At 36.5% G+C, this 27,992-nt stretch overlaps 3 protein-coding genes across 10 annotated transcripts in view; 2 read left to right on the top strand and 1 right to left on the bottom strand.

Moving 5' to 3' along the window:
- TIAM2 (TIAM Rac1 associated GEF 2) overlaps nucleotides 1-2,137 on the top strand; it is an 88,766-nt gene extending 86,629 nt beyond the window's left edge. For 4 of the 5 annotated variants that reach the window (XM_036380428.2, XM_036380427.2, XM_036380429.2 and 1 more), the window contains one exon: nucleotides 224-1,463. In XM_036380428.2, the coding sequence (XP_036236321.1) occupies nucleotides 224-867 (644 nt within the window). In that variant the 3' untranslated portion in view covers nucleotides 868-1,463. Of the gene's footprint in view, nucleotides 1-223 lie in introns of all 5 variants that reach the window. The other variant, XM_054514355.1, reaches the window with a different exon arrangement.
- Nucleotides 1,392-27,992, bottom strand: TFB1M (transcription factor B1, mitochondrial). Of its 4 annotated transcripts, none has more exons than XM_036380434.1 (8): nucleotides 27,901-27,992; nucleotides 27,276-27,433; nucleotides 25,806-25,957; nucleotides 22,131-22,239; nucleotides 20,227-20,378; nucleotides 15,926-16,045; nucleotides 4,979-5,106; nucleotides 1,392-2,325 (listed from the first exon to the last, which is right to left on the bottom strand). In XM_036380434.1, the coding sequence occupies exons 2-8, from the start codon at nucleotides 27,406-27,408 to the stop codon at nucleotides 2,064-2,066; spliced, it is 1,056 nt and encodes a 351-aa protein (XP_036236327.1). In that variant the 5' UTR covers nucleotides 27,409-27,433; nucleotides 27,901-27,992; the 3' UTR covers nucleotides 1,392-2,063. The 4 variants fall into 4 exon arrangements, with proteins under 4 accessions (XP_036236327.1, XP_036236330.1, XP_036236331.1 ...); XM_036380437.2 differs by lacking the exon at nucleotides 27,901-27,992 and adding an exon at nucleotides 27,727-27,814; XM_036380438.2 differs by lacking the exon at nucleotides 27,901-27,992 and adding an exon at nucleotides 27,700-27,716.
- CLDN20 (claudin 20) lies at nucleotides 11,197-14,225 on the top strand. The gene has a single exon (XM_036380439.2). It carries the CDS (start codon nucleotides 11,204-11,206, stop codon nucleotides 11,861-11,863), a length of 660 nt encoding a protein of 219 aa, XP_036236332.1. The 5' UTR covers nucleotides 11,197-11,203; the 3' UTR covers nucleotides 11,864-14,225.

Below are 27,992 nucleotides of genomic sequence, written 5' to 3'. Positions count from 1 at the left end.
TTTTGGAGGATTTGATATATATTACACATGAAGGAAAGCACAGAACCCTAGGATAGGTGTAATGAAAACTGTGACATGAGGAACACACTGTCGGTATCAGAGTGCTGACACATTTGACTTGGAATGACTATATCCACCATAATTGTAAGTGGGATATTAAGATAAAAGGTATAACCAATTTTTTTTTCTGAAAAAAATAAACCTGCGTTTTTACTCTGCACAGCTTCCACAAGATCCTTGAAGTTACTGAAGAAGTCATCCAGCAGTGAGTGGAACGGTGACCAGGGGAAAGGCAACTTCCAGGACTCTGATGAGTGCAGCCTAAGCAGCAGCACTCAGAGCAGCAGCTGCCACACTTCTGAGAGCATCCAGGAGCCCAAAAATTCATCTCCCGATAAACATGCAGAGAGCACTGCATCTGACTTTTCTAATGCTCTTGTCAAAGAATCTGACATTCTCAGTGATGATGATGATGATGAGGACTATCAGAGCCTAAAGAAAGGCAGCCCTACAAAAGACATTGAAATACAGTTCCAGCGGCTGAAGATTTCAGAGGAACCCAGTGCAGACTCTGAACAGGATCAGGCTGCTGAAAATGAGGCAGAAGATGGCTTTCAGATAGCAGAGCATCCAAAGCTCGTGCGGGGCCATTTCTGCCCAGTGAAGAGAAAAGTAAACAGCACAAAGCGTAGCAGAGGAACTCTAATGGCAATGCAAGAACGTCACCAATCCCTTGACAGTCACTCTGATGCTGCAAACCTGGATCTGAACTCTATTTTAGAGAGAGAATTTAGTGTCCAGAGTTTAACATCTGTAGTTAATGAGGACTGTTTTTATGAAGCTGTGGAGAGGCATGGAAAATCCTAGCTTAATATTAAAACATTCATTTGAAGTCCACATAAAATTCAACAAACATTTTGCTTTAAAACTAATAATTCATGGAAGCTGCAGGAAAACTACTATCTGATTTTGTGCACTAATACATTTTTGCTCAAAAACAGCTGTAAAGGATTCTTAACTTATTTTAATTTATTGTGGATTAAAAATAGATTAAGTTGGCCCCGGGTTGTAAATTAGTTCATCCCTTTCAAGCATTTATTAAGACAATGTAGTGTTCTTGGGGATGGCCTCATTAATATATTAAATAAGGTGGAAAAGGTGCTAGTGAGTGGCAGAAGGGTTTACAATGGAAAGTAGCATGCCAAATTGAAATTTTTAGTACCTTGGGCATTTTATTTCTTTGGTTTTCATGTTTGCTTTATTTAAAGCACAATTAAGTTATTTTAATGTGTTTTAGTGCACAACAGTGCAGAAGTTTCATTTTTGTATGTTTCAATGCTGTTTATACTTTATACATATGTGTAAATACAAAAACAAAGCTTGGCCTGTAATCTTTTATTTGACTGTATTTTTTATTTTCTCTATGAGCCTGTACAGTAAAAGACAAACAAGTATTGTACTTAGCCATGTTTTCTACTTTTTATTGTGCTGCTTTTCTGTAGTTGGAGCTTTAAATCCCAAATTCTTTGCTTCTGCATAAATGAGAGGAGTATTAGCAGACCTTGAGGCAATTGGTGCACTTTATCCTCCCGTAAGCCAGTCACTTGAGCCTATTTATAAGAGTCTTGGCTTCTGTTTTTTAAATTCCTCTGCACAGGAGGATGTTCCAGGATAAAAAAGCACAAAAACCCAAACACCATCTTATGTGGTGATGTCTGAAAAATATTTTTCTTCAATATTCATTCATACAAAATTCAATTATATTTTGATTGCAATTATAAATTGCAATTATAAATTGCAGCTTAATTACCTTTCTCGCAACGTACCTTGTTTCTTCGTATGTGTTCTAGCCACTCCCCTGAAGTAAAAAGGACCTGGATTGCCTTTTCCCTTTTGTCTGCTGCTGTTTGGAACAGAGAGATGCCCTCTCTCTCTACCACTTTCTCAAAAGTAGGTCTTTCATATCTGCATAGATGTAGGACCATCTAGACTTTCGTTTACTGAGTTTACACCTGTAGATCAAGGAGCTAAAACTAATAAAAAAAAAAATCAGACTTGTGCTGTTACAGCTGATTTTCCTCTTCAGTCTGTTCAGGTTGACCAGTGCTTCCAAGTAAACTTCTTGTCTTCTTCTTTTGCCGTAGTTCTTCTCTGTAGTTGAACACAAAAAGGCTTGGGTCTTCATCACACATTTTCCTGTATACATTGCACAAGTTTCTAAACTGTGACATAGAGAGCTGAAAAGGACGCAGAGTTGGATCAACATCTGCTGTCATCATCAACTGTTCTGTTCTTTTCAAGCGCCCATTTTCAGGAAACAAGGTCCTAAAAGATATGGGGTGAAGAAAAATTTCAGCAGTTCAGACAGACAATTACATTTCTCTTAAGAGTAAAGTGGAATTTAATAATAAACCTACATTAATTATGTCACTATTTTAGCTCTGGCACTCTTAACACATCTCACAATCTGAGCAATGGAAACAATATAAAGGGCCTTTTTCTGCTTATGAAACCATAGAAAAGCACATACATACATTATAGACTAAACACATGTGTGTATGTTCATGTTCGTTAACATGAAATAGAGCTTTGGGTATGGATACAAGCACAAAGCCTTCTTAGAATTAGCCTCATATTTAGAAAGCAACAACAGATTAAACTGCACAACACAGATCAGATTCAAAAAATATGACATTTTTCAGACTGTTTCATTCCATTAGGAAAGACAGTTATCACTTGTCATTAATACCCCAATTCTAATATCAGAAAAAAAAGTCAAGAAAGAGGAAAGGAGCATTTAATTGTCATTCACTTTTTAATATTCAGAATGTGGGAGAATGTGGCAGGAGTCCTTGATTTTGTTTACAGCTTTGTCATTGTTCACAGATAGGCGTAGCAGTACATTTACTCTAGGGCTAGATGCATTAGCACCTTCCTCTCAGAGGTTGCCCAAATTTGAATGAGGAGTACTAGGTAAGTGATTTTTAATGTTACACAGAAAAATACATACTCCACAGTGCGAACTATTGAAAGGATCAGCTCTTAATGCCAGTACTTCTCAGTCTAAAATAAGCCAGAAATGCAAAAAAGCTGCACATGACTCATGGGCACCTCTCAATTTTCTAGTTCTATCTGTGTTATATACATAATACCTAAAAAATATTGTGCATCTAATACAATAACACATGCCTTCCACCCCCCTACCCAGATGTGTCTGGCAGTTTGGCTGGATAAACTACTCAAAAGGCTTTGTAGAAGAAATGATAGTTGGTTCCTGGTAGGTACATAGAACACGAAGTTAAGAAGGGGTTTAAAATCATAAGTGAAAAATGAAACTTCTGGGAAACCTGTTTGTAGTATATGTTACTTCAGGCCTTTGTCAAAAGTTCCCATTAGTTCAGCATCTAGGTCAGCAATGGGTTATTTCAATAACTCTCTTTCCTTTGATTCTGTAGTTAAAAAACATATCTGGAGCAAAGTCTACCTAGTCTTTTTTTACAGACTATGAACCATCATATAAATGTTGTGAATCAGAACTCAAACTACAATATGGACTTCATAGTGCACTCTTATATTTCACATCTCAAGGACCAGAATCCATCCACAAATTTGAAGTGATTCTATTGCCTTGTTTTTATATAGTCTGTGTGATAGAGAGCCTTATAACAGCTTTTTTATACACCAGAATTCGCTATTTTTTTCAGGTCAGCTAAAGAATAAGAGGATTGTGTTTTTTAGCTGCACATTAGGGCTAAGGTATGATAAGCTGCTAGGGGAATATGTGATGTCCAAAAGTTCAGTTTCCCCCTCCTTGCCTCAAAAGAATGTAAAGCAGTTATTAGCAATTTGAGATTACACAGAAGCTGGGAGGGTTTTTTGAAACTTTGGTAACAATATTGTACACAACACAGATATGCTGACTGCGTGTGCCTTTTGCTTACATTGTCAAGAGAAACCATTCTTTCACAGTAGAAAAAAAGGAAAAATAAAAAAAAGAAAAGCACCACCACCCTGTGTAAGTCAAAAACAAACCAGTCTAGAGTTTGGACACCTCATTTTCTAAACACTTTGAAATGCATACTCTAACACAAAGAAATCTGTACTCATTTTAGATCCAATGTCTGCACCCCACATATCAATGGCATTTACGGCCTCAAGGAAAGAGAACCCAACAACCCAAAACTAGATGCAAAATTCTTTGTTCACCTTTAAAACAGTGACATAGAAGGCTTGAAGTACAGTAGGTAGCCACCCTAATTCTAGACTGCATCAGGGCCAAAACTATGCCCAGCAACATTCAGGGAGCCCAGGCTGCATGAGATGCCTCTAGTCATAACAGCATTTCTGTCACACATTCTACAGTGCTGAATGCTGGGGGTTGCCCACAGTAAGTCAGACACATGGCAGTGCTGGAGTTTAAACAGGATCCTTGGCAAACAGACTGCAGGTTTCTCACATCAGAGTACCTAATAAATTCCCTCAGTAAGATACTGAGATTTTTAAAAAGCCAGTAAGAGCTCCATAAAAGGGCAAGCACAGAAACAAAAATTTAACCTTTTGACACTATCCCCAAATAAGTAAAATTTCCAACAGATGATGCTCTCCTCACACTGCCATCTTTGGTTCTGGATTTTGATACTTTCATTTTTTAACTCAATCATTCTGTAGTTTTTGTGGTTGGGCTGGGATTTTTTCATTTCTGAGACAGACAAACTATTGAAAAGATGACCACTTTATCCTAGGGATTTTTAACAACTTCAACTGCACCAACAAAAATGCACAAGTAATTATTACATAATTACTTTAGATATTAGTCTCATACTTTCGTGTCCAGAAATCACCACTCTGAAATAGAAAGATCTGATGAACTATGATGACAAATTTAAAATTGGAAGAATAAAATCAAATGCATAGCTGATTTAGTAGCTGGTGCATTTACAAAAACATTACCTGATAAGTTTTCATTAAAAATACTTACTCAATTCCACGGAAGCAATATTTTCTTCTAAACTGAAAAACACTTTGAACCACCTTTTCTACCAGCTCAAATGGCTGCTGTATCTTTGGTTGCACCAATGGAGTGAAATGCACCACAGCCACGTCCACCTATATGGAAAGGAAGAAAAATTCGAGTAGACATCTTCCTCTGAGACACATTACTTCTAAGTTACCTGGCTAGACATCAGCAAACAGGCACACTATAGGAAGGCATTCTTGCAGCAGATAAGCCAGCTGTGCAGTGACTAATGGCATGGTATGGAATAGAAAGATTTGCCTTAGCTTTCAAGACCCTACAGAATTTTAGTCTTCGTTATCTGCATATTTCCAATTAGTTCACATGCCATCAGTACTTAGTACTTTTTACCCCCATGGCACTTCGTCCATTTAGAGGAACTTTCACATAATCTGTAAAGTAATTAGCACTTCTGTCTTCAGATCCTTCCACAAGATAATTCTGACATAATACACAAATTAGATAATATTTGATATATAGGCTGAAGGGCAGCTGGCGAAAATTGGTATTATAATTAGAAATCAAACTCATTCCCTATATGTTTTCTGTTGCTCCAGGGCTTTTCTAAAATGTAAGCTAAGGAATTGCTTTTTAATGTATTAAGATTGCTAGTCTATTTAAAGGAATGGTAGATAGAAATAAGTGCACTCAGTTTAAGTGACCACACAACTCTGTATTTACACTGTGTATCACAGTTCATCCAAAATTATGTTTGAACAGTTCCACGAAGATAAGTTTGTACATATTCTTTTGTAGTTCTCAAATCAGACTGGTTCCCAGCGTAGTCACTTGCCCTGTGTCTGAGAACAGAATGAAATAACATGTACACACTTTATGTTTTTTATATGTGTATGTGTATATATATGTGTATGTCAAGCAATTATAGAGACACTGTATTATACAGAAACTTTCTGAATTCAGACTTCTGTACTAAAAATTAGGAGCTGGAATAAAACTCCAGTTCTGCACAACAATGAATAATGCAGATCATCTTCCAAACTAGATATTAACAACAATAAAAAGGAAAAATTTCTGTGTAGGAGCACATTGAAAATTTGTAAAATGTGTACAAGTACTGTACAAATTTTTAAGTGCCAGATTTTAAAAAGTATTTAGTCTCATTAAAAAGTCTGCTAAAATGATGCGCAATCACTGAATTTTTTAAAACAATCTGACAGTCAATACTGGTACTCACAGAACATGAATTTATGATTACATGTGCTAGTTCTGACAGAAAAGAGAGGCACAATCAGACCAAAGACCAGCTGCTGCTTGAACCACAGTCTCAGTGTACCAATTGTTCAAGATAACCCAGAGCACAAGAGTACTTCAAAAAAGAAAGTGTTCCTCCCACTGCTTCAACCAAAACTGCTCATAGGCAACCTCTGATGTGACATCATCTTACACAAAGGTACCATCCATCCATTTTGTTCTTTCTGTGAGAACAGCTCAGCTGTTAAGTACATCTATCCAGTACAAATGCTTCTACAACACAAATTTCAAAGGAATTGTAAAATCCAAACAATATGAGTTTTTCATGCAGACAGAACTTACAAAGCTGAGCAAAAATACTGGCTAGAGAAAGGAAAGAAAATACCAATGAATGGTGCTGATGAAGAAAAAACCCACAGCAAGTTTCCATTGTTAGCACTGCTGATCCCAAGTATATACTACTGGAATATTTTTCTTTAGTTGTCCACCTTCTCTGAAAGCTAGAGTTAAAAATACAACAGAAAAAATGCTTAAAATTACTGAAATGTGAAGCACAAGAACTTATTTAAAAATCAGGTGACAAAAAACTTGACATATGGAATCTGCTGGGAAACACACATAAATTATTTCCCAAAGCAGATTTTAAATTTTTCAAGTGTTCAGAGCATCTGCCTTTGCCATGGGTTGCTCCTATCAGGAAGATCACAGGGATATAGAAAAAAAACTCGTGTTCACATTGAGTAGAAGAAAAGTTAATTTTTTGAACAGAGCAAATACATAGTTCACATGTTCAATCAGCTCCTTGAACAGAAATACTAACGGCACATGCATATGTTTATCTACATTTTGGCCAGGAAATATAACAAGGTATTACCCCCACAAAATTAGGGGTAAGAAAACAACCATGTGGCATCACTTAGTCACCTCAATTCTGCAGAAATGCTCATAAGTAAGAAATGAGGGCTCTTTGGGAGTTAGAGCCACATCTTGAACAAAAATTTATGAAGGAAAAAAGCACATAATCTAGATACGGTGTACAGCTTCAGAGCCAAACAGCTCAATTTGCAATCTCAAGGCCAGTAGGCAATAATTTCTGCTTCTGAAACAAAACACAGCACTTCTCAGTTCCATTATAGACACTGTTTTCTTTGGACCCCAGGAAAGCTGCTTGGTTACTATAGCAACAGATACAGGGGAAAGCTTTTCATTTGTAAATGGCCACTCCTTTAAAATCACACATGCTATTTTCCCCATACCTTTTAATATGCATCAAATAGAGAGTAGAATTATGAAAGCCAATAGAGTACATAAGAGCACTTAAAATATACATGTTATTTGATAATTTTACTAGTAACACTTTTCACCCAACCAAGTATTTTAGAAATATTTACAAAATAACACTCAAGTCTTACAAAATAATGAATACCAAAATCATTGAACTGATACATCCCAAATTGTCAATAGTACAGCAATTACTCACCCCTTACTGTTTTAGTGTAACTGTATAATGAAGGTTTATGTCCTGGTAGGGCAGGAGGAACACATAACAGAGTACAATTTAATTCACACAAGTCTGCTGCCTTGCTAATGAAATCAACACACTAAATCAGAATAAGCTTAAATGAGACAATTTTTACTAATTGTTGACAACAAAGGTCTCATAATGGGCAATACATGTACCTTGCAACAGGGCTGTATTAAAAGCAAACCCACACAACCTTTCCTCAAGATGTAATTTGCTCATAGGGAACTAAAACCAAAGCAGAATATATTACAATTTCATTAAAACAGACTGCTTGAGATCCTACTGAGATAGTTCTAAGCAGCACTTTCACAATCCAAGTATTCAGATAAAATATCTGTCTACTACAAACAAATGTTAGGTCTAACACCAAATATGCGGAACCCATAGTGCAGTCTTGTTCTGAGAAGAGTACTTTTGGCTCGCTTCCAGCAGAAAGCAACTATGCCCCTACACTAATAGAAATTATTTCTGTGTAAGAAGAGCTCTGCAGTAACTCCATTCACACCAGGCTCACAAACAGAATCACAAGACACCCAAAGTTAGGTACAGAACCTGTGAGTACATCGCTGCTGCAATGAGCAAAATCTTTCTCCCAACTGCTAGATTTCTCAGACCAGCTTGTTAAGGCCACTTCTCTGATGTGCTGCACTTATCATGGAAGCCTTACCAGCAGCTTTATCCCCTTATTCTTTTATACAGCCTTATACAAAGATAACAAGTTAGAAGATAACCTATGACAGGCTAAAGCTATCAGGAACAGACAAGCAAAGCCTGCAGTTGAATAGAAGTGTCCTGCTGTTCCAATTACAAATTAAAATAAATTGCACAGTTCTTTTCTAGGAAATTTAAACTCTTAATAAGATTATCTGTGATAAAAAAACAACAACTGACAAATAAGAAAACTCTCTGGCTCTCAGTACAACTTGAATGATTCTCCCCCCAGTCTGTAAGTCTACAGTTTCTGGATTCACAAGATTTTACTCAATTTAATCACTGCTCACACTTTCCATCACAGAACCTGGACATCATTATGTATTTAGGACTAAGGGCCGCCGTCTGTTTTATTCCATAATCTCTTTGCTTTCCCTTACTGAGTGTTTTTCAAACAAAACTCATTAAACAAAGTACTCCTTTATTCTCGGGTAGATGGAACTAAGAGAGGGAACAAACAGCAGTAATGCACTTGCTGTGGAGAACAGAAAAAAAACAACATTCCAAGAAATTTTGTTAATACATGCCAATGCAGTTTTATATGAGAAGGGATAGCTGCATTCAAGAGAAACTGCATTTACCAGGACATCTACAGTGAAGAAAACATCTCAGACCTCACGATCAGCAGTAAGTCTTACACAAACAGACAGAAACATAACTGCATGTTTAATTACAACTGTAGTGCTTATACTTGAATTTATCATGCCTTTAACTTGGTTCACCCCATTAAATGTAATGTATGGCTACCATTTGCAGTGTTTTGTGTTTATGCTTGCGTGTTTTTATATACTGATTTTAAAAAAGGAAGCAATGAAAAAGGTTGATTCAGAGTACTAATTATCTTTTTTCAGAATATGAATGAGAATATGAATGAGTTTTTGAATGAGTTTTGAGCTACCCAGACCTGTCAGTTCCTTCTGTAAAAGGAAGTTAAGCCATCTTTCCCATGGGCCTGTACAGCAAGTGATATGTATTTGCCAGAACAGCTCTTCCCAGCCTGAACAAACTGAAGGGATTTGGAAATAGGCAGGTCTTTGAAACAAGGTTTTAACAATGAATAGCTGTTAATATTTGCACCTTAAATTTAAGCATTTTAATATATATATGCTGGATAGAGTTAGCACATCCTTGAACAATTACCTGAAATAAATATAATATAAAAAGATTAGAGTATAAATATATAAATTATATATAGAGAGAGAGAATATAGAGAATTATACTATAGATTATAATAGAGGATAACAGTATTATACTTATAAAGGATATACTTATACTTATAAAGGATATACTTATAATATTAATTAGTTCAGAAATGCCATTAAAGACTGATAGAATACATACTGATGTCTTATGTATAATGAACTGAAACAAGAGTACAATGCCACAGATATTTTGTATTCCCCCTATTTTAATTTTATCCCTTACGGCTTTTCAAAAAAGTTCTAATGCTGCAGACCAATTTTAATATCATGGTACATATTTAGATAAAAAACCTGGATCATGCTTTCTAAGACAGAAGCCTGTCCTTTGTCTACCACTGATAAAAGGCAAAACCTGCCAATTATACAGCTCCATGCAAAAGGCAAAGCAGGGTACCACCTTCTAATCCTCCTCTCAGAGGTTTCAATCCACTGTTCTGCATCTGCAATCCCAACAGTCCAGCTGAGGTGACAGCAACAGTTCTGTCTTCCCAGCTGCACAGTTATCATTCTGCCCAAAATGTTCTCATCTGTCAAATGAAATTGGACACTGCATAAAAGAATAGCAAGGAGCTTATTCAATGGATTTTTTAAAACTACCACTTCATGGCAGATTTGCAAATTATTTCAGACAGGTGACTGACTCAAAAAAAGGCACTTCCACAAATGAGCTGTTTCATACGAGCATTAAAAACATTTTAGAAGCAGAAGAAGATCACATTCACTCTTATGACTTCCAAAGTACTACTTCTCTAAGTCAAGGAACGGAAATAACTGAAAATAAAAAACTGGTAAGTTTAAATAAAAAGAAATAAAATAAAATATTGATTTAGAAAAGTCATGTGACTAATTGTGAAAATGCAAAAACTAAATTCCATTTCATTCTCCTCCAAAGCCAAGATATTTGTAGCACTTATTAAAAAGATTAACAAGTAATATTTAAGAAATAAGGGGTTACCTTTAATCATAATTTAAGTAAGAGTTAGTAGAACAGTGCTGATTATTATAAAAAAGTCAACAGGAGCTGACTACAGCTATCAACACACTTAAAGAAGGTACCTGAAGAGTACAGTATCTTTTCTACCAGTGTGTTTTCCTACCACAATGGCTTCTAATCTGCAAGTTTCTAGTGCTCCATTTACAATGTGTATTGTAGTAGTAAGCCTGCAATTTGTATGCTATTACCAAAACCAACTGGAGTAAATAAGTTTTGCTTGATGGCTTGCAATCCTGTATGAAAGGGCAGCAGCTCCTTTTTACAAGCAATTCTAAAGCACTGTCCATTTGCCATCATCTCTGTTCAAGTACCTTGTGTACAGCAGCTCTGCTGCTGCAGGGTCATATTCAGATATTCATTCAGATAGCTCTAATTTTAAATGCAAGCTTTTTTTGTTTGCTGATTTCTTTTCCTTTCCCCCTCGAACTTCTCCTCCCTCCCCTTTCCTCCCTGTTGCACAGACGGCCACAGCTTGGCTACGAAGCTCCCAGTTACTCATTTCCACGAGAGAAAAAGCAGACAAAAGGTGACAGAAGAGAACCATCATGGTATCAGCAAGCCTGCAGTTCTTTGCTTTTATTCTGGCTTTGTCTGGCGTTTTTGGAGATATCGCAGCCACCTTGCTACCAAACTGGAAGGTAAATGCAGACGTTGGCTCAAACATCATAACAGCTATAACACAGATGCAAGGACTTTGGATGGACTGCACATGGTACAGCACTGGGATGTTCAGCTGTACCCTGAAATACTCCATTCTCTCCCTCCCTGTCTACATCCAGGCTGCACGGAGCACCATGGTACTGTCGTGTATCCTGTCAGCCTTTGGGATCTGCATCACTACAGTCGGAATGAAATGCACAAGGCTGGGAGGGGACACTGACAGCAAAAACAACGCTTGTTTTGCTGGAGGAATCTGCTTCATTCTCGCAGGAATCTTTGGATTAGTACCAACGTGCTGGTACACGAGAGAAATTATTTCAAATTTCCTGGACCAGACCATTCCAGAGAGTAGTAAACATGAACCTGGAGGAGCAGTTTATACTGGATTCATATCAGCAGGGTTTCTGCTTATCGCAGGTGCGATCTTCTGCTCTTCCTGTTTTAAAAGGCAGCAAGGAGCATGGATTTACCCTCCAAAGCAGCACCATTTCCCATCCACAGAGCAGGAGAGCAATGCAGGTTACAGCCTGAAGGACTACGTATAAATAGTTATTTCTATCCATTGAAGTATTTCTATTCATTCAAGGGGGTTTTTTTTGTGTGTTAAGTGTAGTTTGGTTATTTCAACGAATGCGTAACATAGCACTTAATCTTTCCTGTATCTGGGTTGCAGTTATGCTTATGCAAGGTATTTAATTTACAGGGGCATCCACAAAAAGAAAAGATTAGAAAAAGATACTTGTCTGCTACAAGGGTACTTTATTTTGTTGATTTTTCAAACCCTTCTTTCTGACTTCACAAGTTACACTTATTGAAGAACAAGGAACTATTTTAAAAACATAATTGACTGTACAATTTATGCATCAATATCTTGTTACAGCAAAGATGATTAAAAACTAAATGCTTTCTGCTTAGTCAATCAGACTTTCAATAACATATGACATTTTTTAGTGTATTTTACATTTTTATCTTGATTTTATTTATGATGCAAGGAAAAAACCCAGAAACTATTTATCCAAGAAGCCAAATTCAAAGGTTTTAAAAAATGGAAACATTTGCCTTTCATTTTCAATTCTAAATTGCCTTGGTAACCAGATTTTGTTAAAAAAAATAAAAAATACAAAAAAATCAACCAACCAAAACAAATCCACAACAAAAGCTCAAGGCTCCAAACTTAGCTGCACTGTATACTCTGCATATCAGGCTGAAGGATCAGCAGTACCATTCAGCTCTTGCCAAACCCAGCTCTCCTGCCCCAAACTGCCACCTGCTGTGGGTTTCATTTATTATTGTTAAAGGAAAGTATGTGGACAGTTACCAACTGCTACTAATCTATCACTACACAGTGAATGTTAGAGATGAGGAGCAATACAACATGAAAAATGTAACCATAACTGTGAAAACACCTGCAAACTGTAATGAACAGGATAGAAACCTATTCTATGTTCAAGAAACCTTATCTATGTTCAAGAAACATCTGTAAACATTCTGGCTTACACTTGCTAAAGGCAGTTATTAACAGCTCAAATAACACAGTAACCACTTACTGCCTTCTACATTTCTGACCTTCTGAAAGAACCTTCTAAGAAATTTTAATTATTCCTGTAGGATCTGTTCCAGGTCCACTCCGAGGTATTCTATTGCTGTAAAATGCATTATACAACAGTGATCAAGAGACAGCTTCTTTATTTTTTTAACTGCCTTATTTTGAATAATTACCTTAAATCCTTTAACTTTTTCTTTTACCACACAGATTTTGTTTCATATTGGTCATTGGCAAAGTATGTTCTACCTAAATACTTCCATAAGTGAGAACCAAATCAAGAATGAAAACAGGTATGACACAGGCCTTTAAATTTAGGAAGACTATGATGCTGGATGAGTCTCTCAATAAAAACAACTGCTATTTATTCTGAGTATTTATACACAACTTTCATTTCCTGCAGTACTAGTCTGAAATTTGCTAAAAGACTGTGAAGGAGACTAAACATAAAATGTTTGGTATGTTGGAAAAAGATGTTTTACTACAGCATTTGGTAAAGTGGACTGTTTTACGGACTTAGTATGTAAGTAGTCTTTATTTATAGAGAGTCTTCATTTTTCACACACAGAATGGCATTACATCTTGTTTTTATTCTACTGTTACATACCTATTTTGAGTCTCCTATGTTTTAATCAAGGAGCTTGATTTGTCCTATGTCTAATGCAACTATCAGCAGTTATTATGTATTGCAGAGACTTCATTGTAACCAAAAAGTCAATTTCTTTTTACCTAGACACAATGTTGTGCAGCACCACTCCATTAACCAAGAATCTTTTATGTCTCAACACTCATAGAAATGTTGAAATAATATTCATGCATTGAGCAAATGAGGTAAACAACTCCTTCTCATAAACAAGCATCTCCACCTTTAGAAAGGGGTTTGACATGACTCTCAGCTGTGATCACTACCATGTAAATCTGTTTGCAAAAAATTATAATCAAGAGGCATTTTTACAGGAGGGTGTAAGAAAAAGGTAATAATGGCATACCATGAACACAAAAAGTTCACTGGTTACACATACTGCAAATTTTTCTTCCTGAAACTTTATATGAAGTAGCTGTACTTCATATAGCTATGAAACAAAAATCAAGGACGGAGCCATTTCATTCACACTATGCTGCAAGAGCTTTCCAATAAAACAGATTCTATGAGAAAAGGTAACATCTAAAACCATGTCAGTCTACAGCTAATAGAACAAGGACAAAACACAGGATCAGTCTACAACAGGTGTGTGAAGCAACAAAAATAATAGTGAAAACAGGTGCCAGTTCTGTCTGAAAGAATTCTACTTTCTGCTTTCGCAATATAAGCAATACTTGTTTTAACTCAAAAAATACATTAAATAAAAATATGTCTGCCTTTAGTTGTACTGCCTTTTTTATTCAACAGAACATCAACTGACTCTAAGATGTGTTTATACTAAGATATTTGTCATAACTCTGTGTGTTACCTCTCTTGGTCAACTACAGCCTTTTCAGTACAGGAAAATGGAAATAACAGTTACAGCTTCCCAATTCTGCGACACAGTCTGCACAAGACTTCACTACATTAGCTTTATTACTATTCAAGTTGTACCCACCACTGAAAAATCCCCACCATAAAACTTGAATTTTAGCCTTACTCAAAACTATTTCACATATTTTACAGTGAGAGGGCATCCTGAAATTATTTTCCATTCAGCTAGGAAACAGGGGAAAAAAAACCTAAGCCAAAACCTCAAAGCAAAAAATAAGATCTCTTAAGCACATTTTCTTTCACAACAGATTTCTGTAATTTAACATGTCTGAACAGTTATTTGCTCAAAAAATGCTAACAGAATTTTAAGAATTTTAACAGAATTATACCCAGATAGAGGCCTTAAAATTCATTGTGATAAACGAGAAAATAACCTTCCAAAGGTTCTCAAGAGATATGCCAGAAAAGTAAAAAGGACCAAGAGAGACTGATAAAGGGGAAGGGAGATGTATTGAAGAGCTGAACCAACCAATTTAAAAGGAGCTTTCAGAAGCTGCAAGTTCACTTCTGAAACAGAACAACAGTTTGATAGGACAAGTAGTAATGGTTTTAAACTCCCAGAGGGTTGATTTAAATTAGATATAAGGAAGAAGCTTTTTACAATGAGGCTGGTAAAACATGGACACGTTGCCCAGAGAGATGGTGGATGCCCCATCCCTGGAAACATTCAAGATCACATTGGACAGAGCTCTAAGCAATCTCATGTAGATGTTCCTGCTCATTGCATGGGAATAGTACTAAATGACCATATTTCCAACCCAAATACTTCTATAAGCCTATGATTTCCACATGCATTCAGGAACACAGATATCACTTGAAGTCAGGCACAAATTTTTACCAAAAAATCCAAGCCAAACCAAAACAAGCTTCTTGTCCAAAATACTGAATTATTTCTTAATTTTTGATTCCTGGACAGACCTGGATTCTGTCATAATGGCTATTAATAAAAACTAGTGGCAGTAGATAAGAGGACAACAAAGAGATTGTTTTTTACTCACTCAAGAATACATAAGAGGGAGAAAAGATTGTTACTTTTTTAAACAATCAGTGGGATACAGCTGACAAAGTGCTGTAGCAAATAGGAGAGAATAAAATATGCTAAAGATGACTGGGGTGAAACAAAGATTATAGACATGATAAAATTAGAGATGTTTGACAAAGTTGACTAAAGAAAATCTTTTCTTATCACACTCTTTCAAAAGACCTATCAAATTCTCAAGGCACAATTCCCAAACTGTTTATAAATGCATATGGTAAAATATCAGGCTTTTGAAAAATACTCCAATCCTAGCAGACTATCCTGACATTAAATCCTAATCTCAAGTATGCTGACCTTGCAGATAGGTTTGAAGGTCAAAGCCAAGTTCTGAGGAACAAAAAAAAAAAAAAAAAAAAGCATGCTTTTCATTTACAGGAATTTCACATCATTCCACTTCGTAATATGGAGATGTTCAAATAGAGCAGTCAGCAATGTTCCTTGGTGAAAATAAGATACATTGCTTGACTGACATATTAACAAAAACTACAAATAAATACAGGAAAACCTACCTCTGGCTTTGGAACAAAGGCTTGACCTGGAATTATGAAACAGTTTTCCACCGTGCAGAGATGCTGAGCCATGATGGACAGTCTGCTGCGTTGGTTACTTCCTGGATTAGCTGTGAGTCTCTAGGGGAAAATCAAAACATGTACATCAGTGATATTGAACTGGCCAAGTGACCAGTTGTATTAAAGCTTGATTTTCAGTATAATCAAATTTAAGAAAAACACACCAGTTAATCATTAGAAACTTGTATCAAATCATATGCCCAGTTAATCTAAAATTTTCTTCTCCAATATAGCAGCATTTCACTAAGATACTACGCTGATTTACAGCCTCAGTCCTGCAATCACATGCACATGAAAAGGAACTCCTAGAAATTCTGCAGATCTAAATGAATATCAAAAGAATTTTGTATGGATACAAGAGAAAACTAAAACTATTCTGACTGCAGGATTCAAATCAAACCTTACACCAGCTGACAGTACTCTCACAATTCTTTCCTTCCACTGTTTCTGTATAAAATATTACTAGTTATTTTCTTCTTCAAGATGAAACAAAACTCCAAAAACTCAAGATTGGCTAGAAACCAAAAGTTCTTTGTAATTAACTGATCTACTCTTACAATATTTGTCAGGAAGCTGGGTCTACTTTACATAAAGTTAGAATGCCTAACAGTGAGAGCATTTAATACTTAAAACTCAATTTAAGTATCCTCTGATTTTCCCATTATTTTTTTTACAAAATAGTAGCCTGGACACAGGTTTCCCATGCTTTTACGACCTGGCAAGAAACACATTTTATTGTGTTTTGCTTGCACAAACATAATTGAAACATATAAAGCATCTAGTAAAACAAGTCTCAAATTACAAAAGTAATTTCATTAACACACACAAAAACAGAATCATGATGATTCATGTTCTTATTTACCACCACCTCAACAAAAAATAAATACTGAACCCCAATTAGCATATCTGGTAATATTGTACAGCATGTAGCTCCATATGAAAATCCTACTCATAAAATGCTGCCATGCTTTTAAATTTATGCCTGAAAACTAAAAGTGAAACCAGTTGCTGAAGTTTCACATTTTTTCAAACAACTCTTCCTAAAGGCAGTTCAGCATGGAGCAAATAAAACACTTTTCAATGACTTTTTGGAAAGAATGGTCAGAGATCCTTTTTGCCTATGCCAGCATTTGAAGCTACCTTCATTGTTGTGTCAGAGGAAATTATTATTCTCTAAAAAAAACCTAGACTGCAAAGTCTAACAATGCAATCTGACACGCACTTCCTTAACCTCTGCAGTGGAAACGAAACTGACCTAATGGCAACACTTGTAGCGATACTTCCAGTGCCAATTCACACAAACATATCTTCACTTCTCCCAGAAACCAACTAGCAAGTCTCAGGCAGTAAGCTCCTGCTTCTCAATTACAGAAGGGATAACTGAACATCTGGATAGTAACATCTTAAACCACTTCAACCACAGCAGCAGGAGCATACTTGTGTACAGCAGCCATGCACGTATCAGCCACACAAACCCCCAGCCACGGGCAGGGACATGCACAGCTAGGTCAGCTTGCTCAGAGACCTGCCCTGCCTGACCTTGAAGGTTTTCAGGGATAGGGCATCTACCCCATCTCTTGGCAGCCTGCTGTAGTGTTTCACTACCCACACTGTAAAAAATTCCTTCCTTGTATCTAAATCTCCCTACTTTAGGTTTAAAACCATTACTCCTCGCTCTATAGCAACAGGCTCTGTTAGAGGATCAATTTTAGAGTAAGTGGGCTGGAAGAACCTGGCCTAGAGTGACAGATTTGAGATGAAGCACTAAAGAATTTAGGACAAAGCAAAAGTTCTTACCCACAAAGTGAACAGCAATTTTACAAAGTTAAACTACAAAGTTAAAAAAATATCTGCTTGACACTCAGAAGTGCTATTTTTACTGATGTGGGTATTTGGCCTTATCCTCCTCAACAGGCCTCAGATTCAGCATATAACTGCTGGCTCTCATCAGCTTTAATCAATTTATTTATATCAGAACACAGTGGGCTGCAGTTGTAGGTGTCTAGTGACATAACTCACACCAACATTGCTGTGCTACAAGGAAACAGAAAAGCAAGAATATATAACCAGCAAGAAAGGCAAAAGTATCTACTTCTCTATTATACTGCAAAACAAAGTCTGACCATAAATAAAAGAGCACATTGCTTCACTTTCCTACCGTTAACATCAAGTTATCCTAACTAATTATAAAGCACATCACTCCATTCCATGATACATCTTATGCTTTTGCTGAGCTTATGACATACACATAGACTTTGATATTCAGGCTCTTAGCTTAGAAATATCCAGGGATGACATCAAATTCCCCTATCAAGACTATAAATCCAGGGATACACAAAATATCAGCAGCAACTCACTATGATCTGCATTGCACTGTTCTCTCTTTCCTGATAACTGACTATGCCTGTACACACCAATTTTCAGTGGTTACCTTAAGCAACTCCAGACGGTCAGGAGAAGAGACCCAGAGCCTAATTATTGCTCTTTCCCCTAATCATAAAATAAAATCGTATCTTTAAAGCAATTTCTTTTCATGGTATCAAACCAATAATGGAAATGCAAACCAAAAACCATGAACAATTCTGTCTTTGAGGAAGACCCGTGTTGAAAAAGAATCAAGAGTTCTCAGAATGTAAACTCAACAATTAACACTGCTTCACTGCATGACCTTGAACAACATACTCCATTTCCTAGTGTTTCTAATTCCTCAGTGTTTTAAGTACAAGAGCTTAAGTGTGCATGCTATTTTGCACCTAATTGAGCTCTACTGGGTGCAAAAGAACTGTAATCTGCATGTCACCACTGGCATATGCAGCTGGGCACAGCAATGTAAAGGACACAGTGCTCTCACACAGTCTTAGGTGAATTTCTGCTGTCACAAAACTATGCATCTTACCTATCACCACTCTGTATTTTACATCACAGTCCATTAGCCTTATTTTGCAGCAAGGCCTAATCTCACCTGACATGAAGTCTTTCTGGGAAACAGACCTGGATTCTGTAATGCCTGAAACCAAATGAGCCCAGAACTGAATTAAGAAATCTGGTTTATTTCATACCAAATGTTTGTCCCTAGTGTTCTCTAGAGCCACCTACTGGAAATACTTCTTCAATCTTGATTGCAAGGCTAGGGCAATGATGGCACAATATGGTTTTCTTTGACCCAAAAAATGACAGCAGACATTCCACTCATATAATTGTTACTAATTTTCACAGAGGAAAAAAAAAAACCTTCCTATTTGAACTTTTGACTTTTTTAATCCTTTAAAGGATTAAAATTAAAACAACATACACATTGAGGCTGCACAGACAAAACACAGTCTGGGGTAATAAGATGGAAATTCAGTTTTCAGGCTGATGTCCAACTCCTTTTTTCACTCTAAATTCAAGTGACTGCTTCCATAACTGCAAAGCAAAAACGCTTTCCATTCTCTATGTTTTATATGTTTCATGCAATGTCAATAGAAATAAACTGTAAAGTCAGAAAGCACTGTGGAGTAAGCCAACCTAATATCAACTGATCTGACATTAACACTACTACACTGCAGATCAGTCTGGCTTCCTTGAGAAACTAACTATTAATACAAAGTAAAATATCAGTTTGTTCTTGGACTTGTGGTGACAGAAGTAAATTAAGGCCTTTTTACACACACAAGAATGGCAGAATACATTAATAATTCTGATATCAAGTCTCATTCAAGAAAGCCAATGCCAATTTCCATGGTCTTGACAAACACCCCCTGCATTTTAAGTGCTTAATCAGAAGTAGAAATAATGCTAACCTTCCATTTTTCCTTATTTTAAGGAAGGTGTTTCTCAAAAAATTATCTCAATAAAGAGGACAAAGAAAAATATAAGTGTATTTCTTGAGATGAACGAAAGGTAAGGAAAAACAGATTGATGACAAGCTGCACAAATGATTGTGAGAGAATAAACATATTTGAAAACAGAAGAGTGCTGTGCAATCTATTCATGTTAAAGAAATCAGACTACAAAAAAGAACAGAAAGAGTACCTTAATGGAATATAACCCTGCATAAGACATTAAAAAAAATTATATTCTTGTGAAAGGATCAGAGTAGATAATTAACACACCAAAATTCATAATTTATAACCACATAAACTAAAAACTGAACTAACCTTTCCCTCTCTTTTCAAAGTCAACTATGACAGGGTTTGTAGTTTTAAACAAAAGATTGCATATTAACAATATGCAAAATTGAAAAAACGCCAAAATTTTACCTCCCCAACTTCCTTTTGAAAAGTCAGTGTCATCTGTGTCCTGCCGTAAATAAAAGGTCCATCCCTTTTCGAAACATTCTCAAGCCACTTGATGATGAGAGGAGTTGAAACACTGAAGGGCAGATTCCCAATGATATGTATATCTGGTGGTTCTGTTGACATTTGACAGAAGAAAAACAGCTGTGAAAAAGTTTTGGGTGAGATTTTGCCAAGAAATAAAACACAAGAAAGATACATGCCTATCAACCTAGACTAAAAATATGGAAACAATTTTTTATCATGCCACACCAAAATGATGCCTGTCCATTTATACTCATCTTACACTGACAAAACTATGTTACTCTTCTCAGTATTTCCTTGGAAAAAAGTGGTTAGGTCTGGTTCTCATTTACATTTGAATAAATCAGTCAGTAGCTTTCAGATGATTTTCAGCTGATGAGTAAATTCTGAGCTACTCTAGAATGGCAAAACCACAACAGTGTTCCTGTGGTTTCAAACTATGGCAATTAGGTACAGAGTAAATACCCATACTCATACTTCTGCTCAACACATCCTCCCAGAGGCATTTAACTGAGTCCTAACAGTCCTCAAATCAACCACCTAACTCACGCTGGACAAGAGCTCTCCTTCTGTATAGAGCCCTCTGAAATCAAAAGGTGTTAAAGTACAAGACTTAGCAATAAAAAGTGGCACCTGTTTTTCAGTTATGCATCATATCAGTATCTGTGTGTGCTGTACAACACAACACAGGGATTTCAGCAGCAGGGACCCTTATGTCTAAGCAGGAGTGCAACAGAAGTGGGCAAAACCCAAAAGCCAGTGTGCTGTTTCTCAGATATGATGATGTTTAATAACATAAGAGATGACAATATCAAATTCAAGCTGCTTTTCTGGCACACTTCACTTATTAGCACTTTTTAGGCTGTGATATTTCTAGACTATCTGTGGTATTACACATTTATCAGAGATGGTGGCTTTTGAAACCCATCAGCTTTTGAGATTTTCATATGGCAATAATACACAAGAAATGTATCTTGCCTCTAATTGGTCAGCTCAAAACCTAATAGTGACTCTATGTTCAAGAAAGGTAAATTTAAAAACTGCACTACACTCTCACATGTCCATTTTATCATAGTTTGTTCAGTGAAGCACTTATCTTTTGCAATGAGGCAAATACAACATACAATTTTTCTAGGTGAACATGATGTGCCATGGTCTTTTCTGTCCTAAGTCAGAAAGCACTTTACTGTTCTTCAGACATTGCAAAGAATGACTTTACCTTATACTAATAAATTTGGAAAAGGGGACTGGGAGGTTATATCTGATTTATCTAACAGTATTACATGTTTTGAAATGGAAGTGAAATAGTGCTCTATTGCAACCTCAGGTTAAATAAAAAAAGGCAAAAATACCACAATCCTGATGAGATGCTACTTTTGCCAAAGATATCCACCTGAAACCAAAGCAATGAAAAAACTAAATTTTTGAAGGTAAGTTTTCCAAAAGTTTCAAAGCAAGTTACAGAAATTTCTTCAGTGGAACAGCAACAGTGGTGATTTCTGACTTCTTCAAAAACAGGAAGAAGCCAGGAAGTGCACCATTTGATCTCCTTTTATGCTTTCCAGAAGTCATTCCTGTACAGTCAAGACACTCTAAGGTTAATAACTGCAAAGCTCCTCAGTTTAAACTAAGGTCAATGTCACACAAATTCCACTGTTTTGTATTAGAAAAGGAAGAAAGTTCTCTGCTTTCTCTAGGGAAAAAAAACCCAAACAGTTGTCTCTTTATCTTCAACATGTACCAGAAGAGAGTAACACTGGCACTGAGTAAACTTCAACTTTATCACTACTTAAGACAAACTCAAAAGCCCTAAAAAATGAAGTAAACCAAATGCAAATACTAACCATCCTCCCAGTTCTTTTTTAAGTGCTTTGGAAACGCCTTCTCCATCTTATAGGTCAGGATATCGCCATGAACAATGCGCACTTTTCCTGGAGCTGCTTCAGATAGCATCTGTTTGTAAACAAGCAAGCAGTGAGTGTTAACCACACTGATTTCCAGTTTCAGCCACTGCAGGAATCAAACCATTGCTATATATTTATCTTCAATGTACAACAAAGCACAGTAGGAGGTAAAACTGAGAACACTCTTAGTAAGTACTTACTTTTAAAAAGCAAACACTGGATATGGATTAATGTGTGATTCTGTAAACATTTAACTATTCACAGATGTAGAATTCTTGATAGAGAATTCAAACTTGAAAAGATGGCTAATACTCTCTTCAACAAGAGTATTATCAACAACAAGTAACAAGTCCCAGGTCACTAGCAGGACCTCACCTGATTCAAGTAATTATGCAAGCAAGAGGTTTTAAAAGTTTTTTAGACCAATTACCTATGAAAACAAGGGCTCATGTTGTTTATTCTGTTTCCCCCACAGCTTTAGGGCCTATTATCCAATTTCAGCCATATGTGATACAAGGCTGCAGAAATACTAATTTTTCCTTTTACATGAAAAATGTGGAAGAGATTCTCTTAATATTCCCAGTAGTAGTCTACACTTGTACCATTAAAAAACAAGGAATCAACTTAAAAGATGGAATGAGTATCTAGCAGGAGGGAAGATCTCAACAATTTCTATCTTCCTAGACATTATTACAAAATCACCTCCATTGTCAGTTTCTGCAGCCCACTTGCACAACTTATCTAGTATTTAATAAAGGCTGATATGCAAACTCAGCATTGGCTGTAGTCTGACAACCAATTCTTTAATTACTGGTGTCAGTTCCCATAATCAAAATTAGTTAAGCTTTACTAATGTTGTACTAATCTTTTCTCTTACACTATGAAACTATGCACAAACAGCACAATTCAAAAGCAGTGCAGACTTTTTCAAGATGACATTTGGAGATATTTATTGATCCTACAAGACAATAATGAGAAATGGATTAAAGAACAACTTTGATTTTGCACAGAAATCCAAATTCATAAACAGTTAAGTGCCAGTGGCCTAACTGCCAAAATAAACTGCTCATCATTGTTAGTCCCATTTTCAGTCTGAACGATGTTTATATGCTCAGGAGCACAAAGAGCTTTCACAATTCTCTGAGCCAAAGGAAAATACTGCTTTCTCCTACTGTTCACATAATGTTGTCATGAAATTTTTTTGAGTAAAAGTTTAGGGTTTTTAATTATCAAAAAAGCTAAGTTTTATGTAGAGCAATAAAAGCTTAACAAAAAAAACCCAAAAACCTAAGTGTTCCTACATGTTTTAAGTGCAATTATTTCCAAACAGAAAAAATAAAACTAATCTCAACTCCAACCCACTTAATGGACTTTTCAGCATTACACTAGTGATTATATGACATACAAGTTCACTAATCTGCCATGGTTTGTCAAACCTTTCTTTGAAGCTGTTATAAATGCTCTAGCAGGATTATACTGAAAGATAATGTAAGATTAATAAAGTTAGAAAATAGTGTCATTTGCTAATAACAGTTTTCTTATCAAGATTGAGTTTAGGGGCTGCTGAGTAACACACTTTACATAACTGAGAATTGCATTTAATTTGTGACCAGAAAATCATTGTCTTATATTTCTAATTTGAAATAAAGACTTGGAAACCCAGTGAAGCTTTTTTATTTGAAGTGAAAATGTGTGCAGCTAACACAGCTCCAGGAGCTGCTGTGCATCAAGGACACCAGCCAAGAGTATTCCATCATACACATTCTCTCATTCTTCACACACAAAAGGGCACAAAGGAAGGATAAGGGGCATAGTTCAAAACATGAAATACTGTTTCTGGAATAATTTTATATTCAGTACACTCTCTTGCTCCCTTTCTCTCTTTATCAATCTTTCCAGCCTAAAAACTATTAGGGCGTATGGCATAGAGAGGTTGGGATTCTTTAAGACTGAGACAGAACTGACAGATGCTCAGCTGATGTAAACTTTAACTCAGTACACATATGTTCTTCACTGTATTTCAGTTCTGCAGTAAAGAATATCCCCGCTTCAGTTTTGTGAGAGACCACAGCTTGAAAAATAGTTAATGAAAAATGCTGTATGCTTTAGATCAGCGATTTTAAAAGTATCTAAGAGACATGTTAAAGTAATAGTCCCCAGTTGTTATTTTCATCTCTGACATTTCCCCTTACTCAAATCTCAACCATTTTATGAGCATGAGTTTTGACAGTTTGCCTGGGAAACCAGAAAAATTATTACAACCCATATTATTAGAAAAAGAAAGATTCACTGTTATATATCTTATTTGTATGGAAAAAAAAGCAATACCAAATTGAACACTAATGACTGCAACACATTTCTTGCTCATTCACATCCGCTGTTACTGAGTTAAACCACCTCTATGTTCAGTAACCTCATTCAGACATTCACTTCTACTCTGAGGAGACTGGCAATTAAAAATAATGACTAACATTATGTCACTTGAACAGTAAAGATAATTACATACCAAAAGCTCATTTTATATGCCAAGAAGTATACTTTTATTCAGATAAAACTGTTGCAGAGGATGCATTTTGGAAGATCAGAAAAAAAGCATCCAAGTACTTAAAAAGCTCTCTTAACTAAAACAAGTGTCATTTAACCTCAAATTCTCTCTGGTCCCAAACCAGTCCTCAAAATCTAAAACAAAAATACTGATTGCCCCCACTCAAGTATAAACATGGTTTCACATTTCATAGGATGCATATGGCATATTGTATGTTATTAATGGCTAACCTCACAAAGACATAACTACATGAACATTCAAGTTTCAGGGTATAAGCAGTTTCATTCATACCTTACATTATTTTTACCATATAAAGAGACAGTAGCAGTTCTCAAGTGAACTACTTATTTATTTTCACTGCTGATTTACTGAAAAACACAGTGCAATTTAAGAAAAGTCCTTTGAATTGCTTTGAGATTGTAGAGACATAAGAAAACAACCAAATTTTAAGATTTTTGGATTCCATTTTTCTTGCTGGATTTATACAGCCAAATTCCATAAACATCCAGCAATGCAAGTAGATAGTGTTTGAAAATGGCACAATGACTTGTGAACTTATACCAACTTTAAAAGAAAGGAAGAAAAGCTTAAGAGGGTTTTTTTTGAAAATGTAAAAGAAATGCTTGCTTTATTCTTCTCTACCTGGATGTTAACCCACATTGACTGAATTAACTGGAGCCTTCTCAATTTTATAAAGCATAATTATTAGGATTAAAATGAAATATAAGACCCTACATAAGGACATTACATTCAGCCTTCAAATTATGATTTCACCAGCATGATGAAATGCACCTGAAACGTCTCAGCCTGAAAAAAACCCACAAAACCAACAAGCCTTGGCAGTAACTTAGTTGCAAGATAAGGTCCTAAAGGGCCTATCAGAAAGCGGGAACAATGAATTGGCATACTGTGTATCTTCAAGCAAATTATAGCTCTGGTTTCTGCCATAGAACCAAACCTATTTTCAGTGCTGAGATTCCATCAAGACAGCTGGAATCTCTCTAAGTTCTCAGAATGTTCTTAACTCAATGCTGTGGTTATATGTACACAAATTATTCTCCAGTTGGTACCTGCAATCCTGGAATAAATCGAGCATCTTTTTCAATTAAAAGGAGTTGTTCAACACCAGCACTGAGAATGGATCTGGTAATTCCTCCTGGCCCAGGGCCCACCTCGCAAACATGGGCATTCTTCAGCTCACCAGCCTGTTTCACTATCTTGTCTGCAAGACACAAAGAACATACTAAGCCTTTATTTTCCAGGAGATTCAGCTCACCAAGATAACCTCATTGTTTACTGTTAAAAGCACAAGCATGCTTATCTCAGAACAGACATAAACGGTGACACATTCCAGTTAAATCATCATGCACCCGCCAGACTGCACAGAATTCAGACTTGTTCCATACTACAAGATATACTGAGCTATTTAAAAAAAGCTATTTTTAGTTTTATGCCTTTAGTAGTTGCTGTGCTCATTACAGAATCAAATAAAAAGAATATTTCAAGGCAATTTAAGAAGTAAGAAAAATAAAGTAAAGTTCTTTGAAGATTATATTATGTACAGGGCAATTTTATGAGGGAGAAACTGGACTAAATGAAGAGCTGGAACACAGGCAACTTGTAGCCATAGAAAACAGGGCAGTTGGAAGGTGAGGAAGGAATACCCACATGTAAGTGAAATGATGCAACATTAGGAAGTGTTATAGACACTAAAGACAGATTAAGGACTAGAAAATTTAGCTAATGAAATGAAGGGATCCTTGGGAAGCATGGAGAGAAGATATTGACAGAAACTTTGCTGCTCACTCCATTATCTCTTACGTTTGCAATAAAAAATATACGAAGACCTGTCTGCTTGTAAAGTTTTACTAACAGGATGCAGACATCTTTATTCCAGGGTAAGAGCCTGGTTGCTCAGGAAGTAGAACTGAGTTTCATGGTCTGAATTTTTACCAGTCTGAATTGTCAAACAAAATCAAATCATTAGCTACATGAAACTGCACTGCATTTCTAAATGCAAAATCTAGCCACCATTGTGCCAGTGAAGACACCCACCCCTGACTGACAGACTAGTGCCAGCTTTGTCACCCACTGCTGACACAAAGCTGAAAAAAATGAATTGCTCAGAACAATGCAACTGGTTCAAAAAAGCTACACATCTGATAAACTGAGACAAATGACTCTCCTATCTACAGCACACAGCAAACTCTAAACTGCCAAATATGTCACATACTTTCTACGATACAGAATAATCTGAAAAAAATGCTAACTTTTAAGTCAAAAGTATAAACCAAAATAGTACTCAAATGATACAAGCACTACTATAGTTTTGATTTTTTGCATTTCAGTCAATAACCCATATTTAATTTAGGAATACAGTTTTAGAAGAGGTCTTTATTATAAAGGTTTACCATTAAGCTGCCATTACTCTGACAAATGCTGTTATGCAAACATCATGTCCTTAGCTGTACTCTGTATTCTGACAAAAACTGTGATACATATTCAATGTTAACTAAAACTATTAGAATAAAATATGTAACCTGTCAATCGCAAATCCAGTAGAAAGTTCTGGGAAAGCTGTTTCAGTGCTTTAAGGCGAAAGAGTTTAATAATCTCTCCAATAGTTGGCAGGGGAGGCAGACGGAAAGCTGCCACCTTTCCTGGAGCAGCCATAAGACAAAACTCTCATTCCTTCCTCCTAGGGAGACACCGAAAAGATTATTCTATTACAGAAAACGAATTAAAATTCTTATTAAATACAGTACTAAGCTTACAAACCAAGGCGTGATTTACAAACCACTATAGGAGGACTAAACTCCAAACATCACGGCTTTGATTTCTGGGTGCAGTGTTTATGCTAGGCACGAATTCAGGGTATTTGGGCAAGTCCCAATTTGCAAATCTGCCAAAGCCTCGGGTAAAACCAAGCCCTCTAACAAGTACTCGATGTCAATCTTTCATTACTTTAGAGCAGTCAGTAAGCAGAACAACCTCACGGCACCATGTAAACACAGAACGTGTTTAATTCACGTGTCCCTAAGAAAAGCCGGAACAGCTCCGCCCGCCGTCTGCGCCTGCTCCTGGCGGCACCACCCGACTGCGCAGGCGCACACGCCGTCAGCGCGGCTGGGGAGGGGCCGCGCGTGCTGCTCCCGCCGCACGCACCGGGCTGGGAGCGCCGCGCCGCCACCGCCGCCGCCGCACGGGCTCTCTCTCTCTCCCCCGCTCTCGCTGCGGAAAGGGACGCTCGGAGCGGT

This window comes from Molothrus ater, chromosome 3, assembly GCF_012460135.2.
Source record: "Molothrus ater isolate BHLD 08-10-18 breed brown headed cowbird chromosome 3, BPBGC_Mater_1.1, whole genome shotgun sequence".
In the NCBI taxonomy this organism is placed as follows: Eukaryota; Metazoa; Chordata; class Aves; order Passeriformes; family Icteridae; genus Molothrus; species Molothrus ater.
Note: the sequence above shows the minus strand (reverse complement) of the source record. Positions and strands in the feature narration are given on the sequence as shown.

Coding starts and splice junctions, on each gene's coding strand:
- CLDN20 (XM_036380439.2), top strand. CDS start 11,204: ATGGTATCAGCAAGCCTGCAGTTCTTTGCTTTTATTCTGGCTTTGTCT.
- TFB1M (XM_036380434.1), bottom strand. CDS start 27,408: ATGGCTGCTCCAGGAAAGGTGGCAGCTTTCCGTCTGCCTCCCCTGCCA. Junction 20,379..22,130: donor AAAAAAGAACTGGGAGGATG/GTTAGTATTTGC, acceptor AAATGTCAACAG/AACCACCAGATATACATATC. Junction 16,046..20,226: donor TTCAAAAGGAAGTTGGGGAG/GTAAAATTTTGG, acceptor ATTTTCCCCTAG/AGACTCACAGCTAATCCAGG.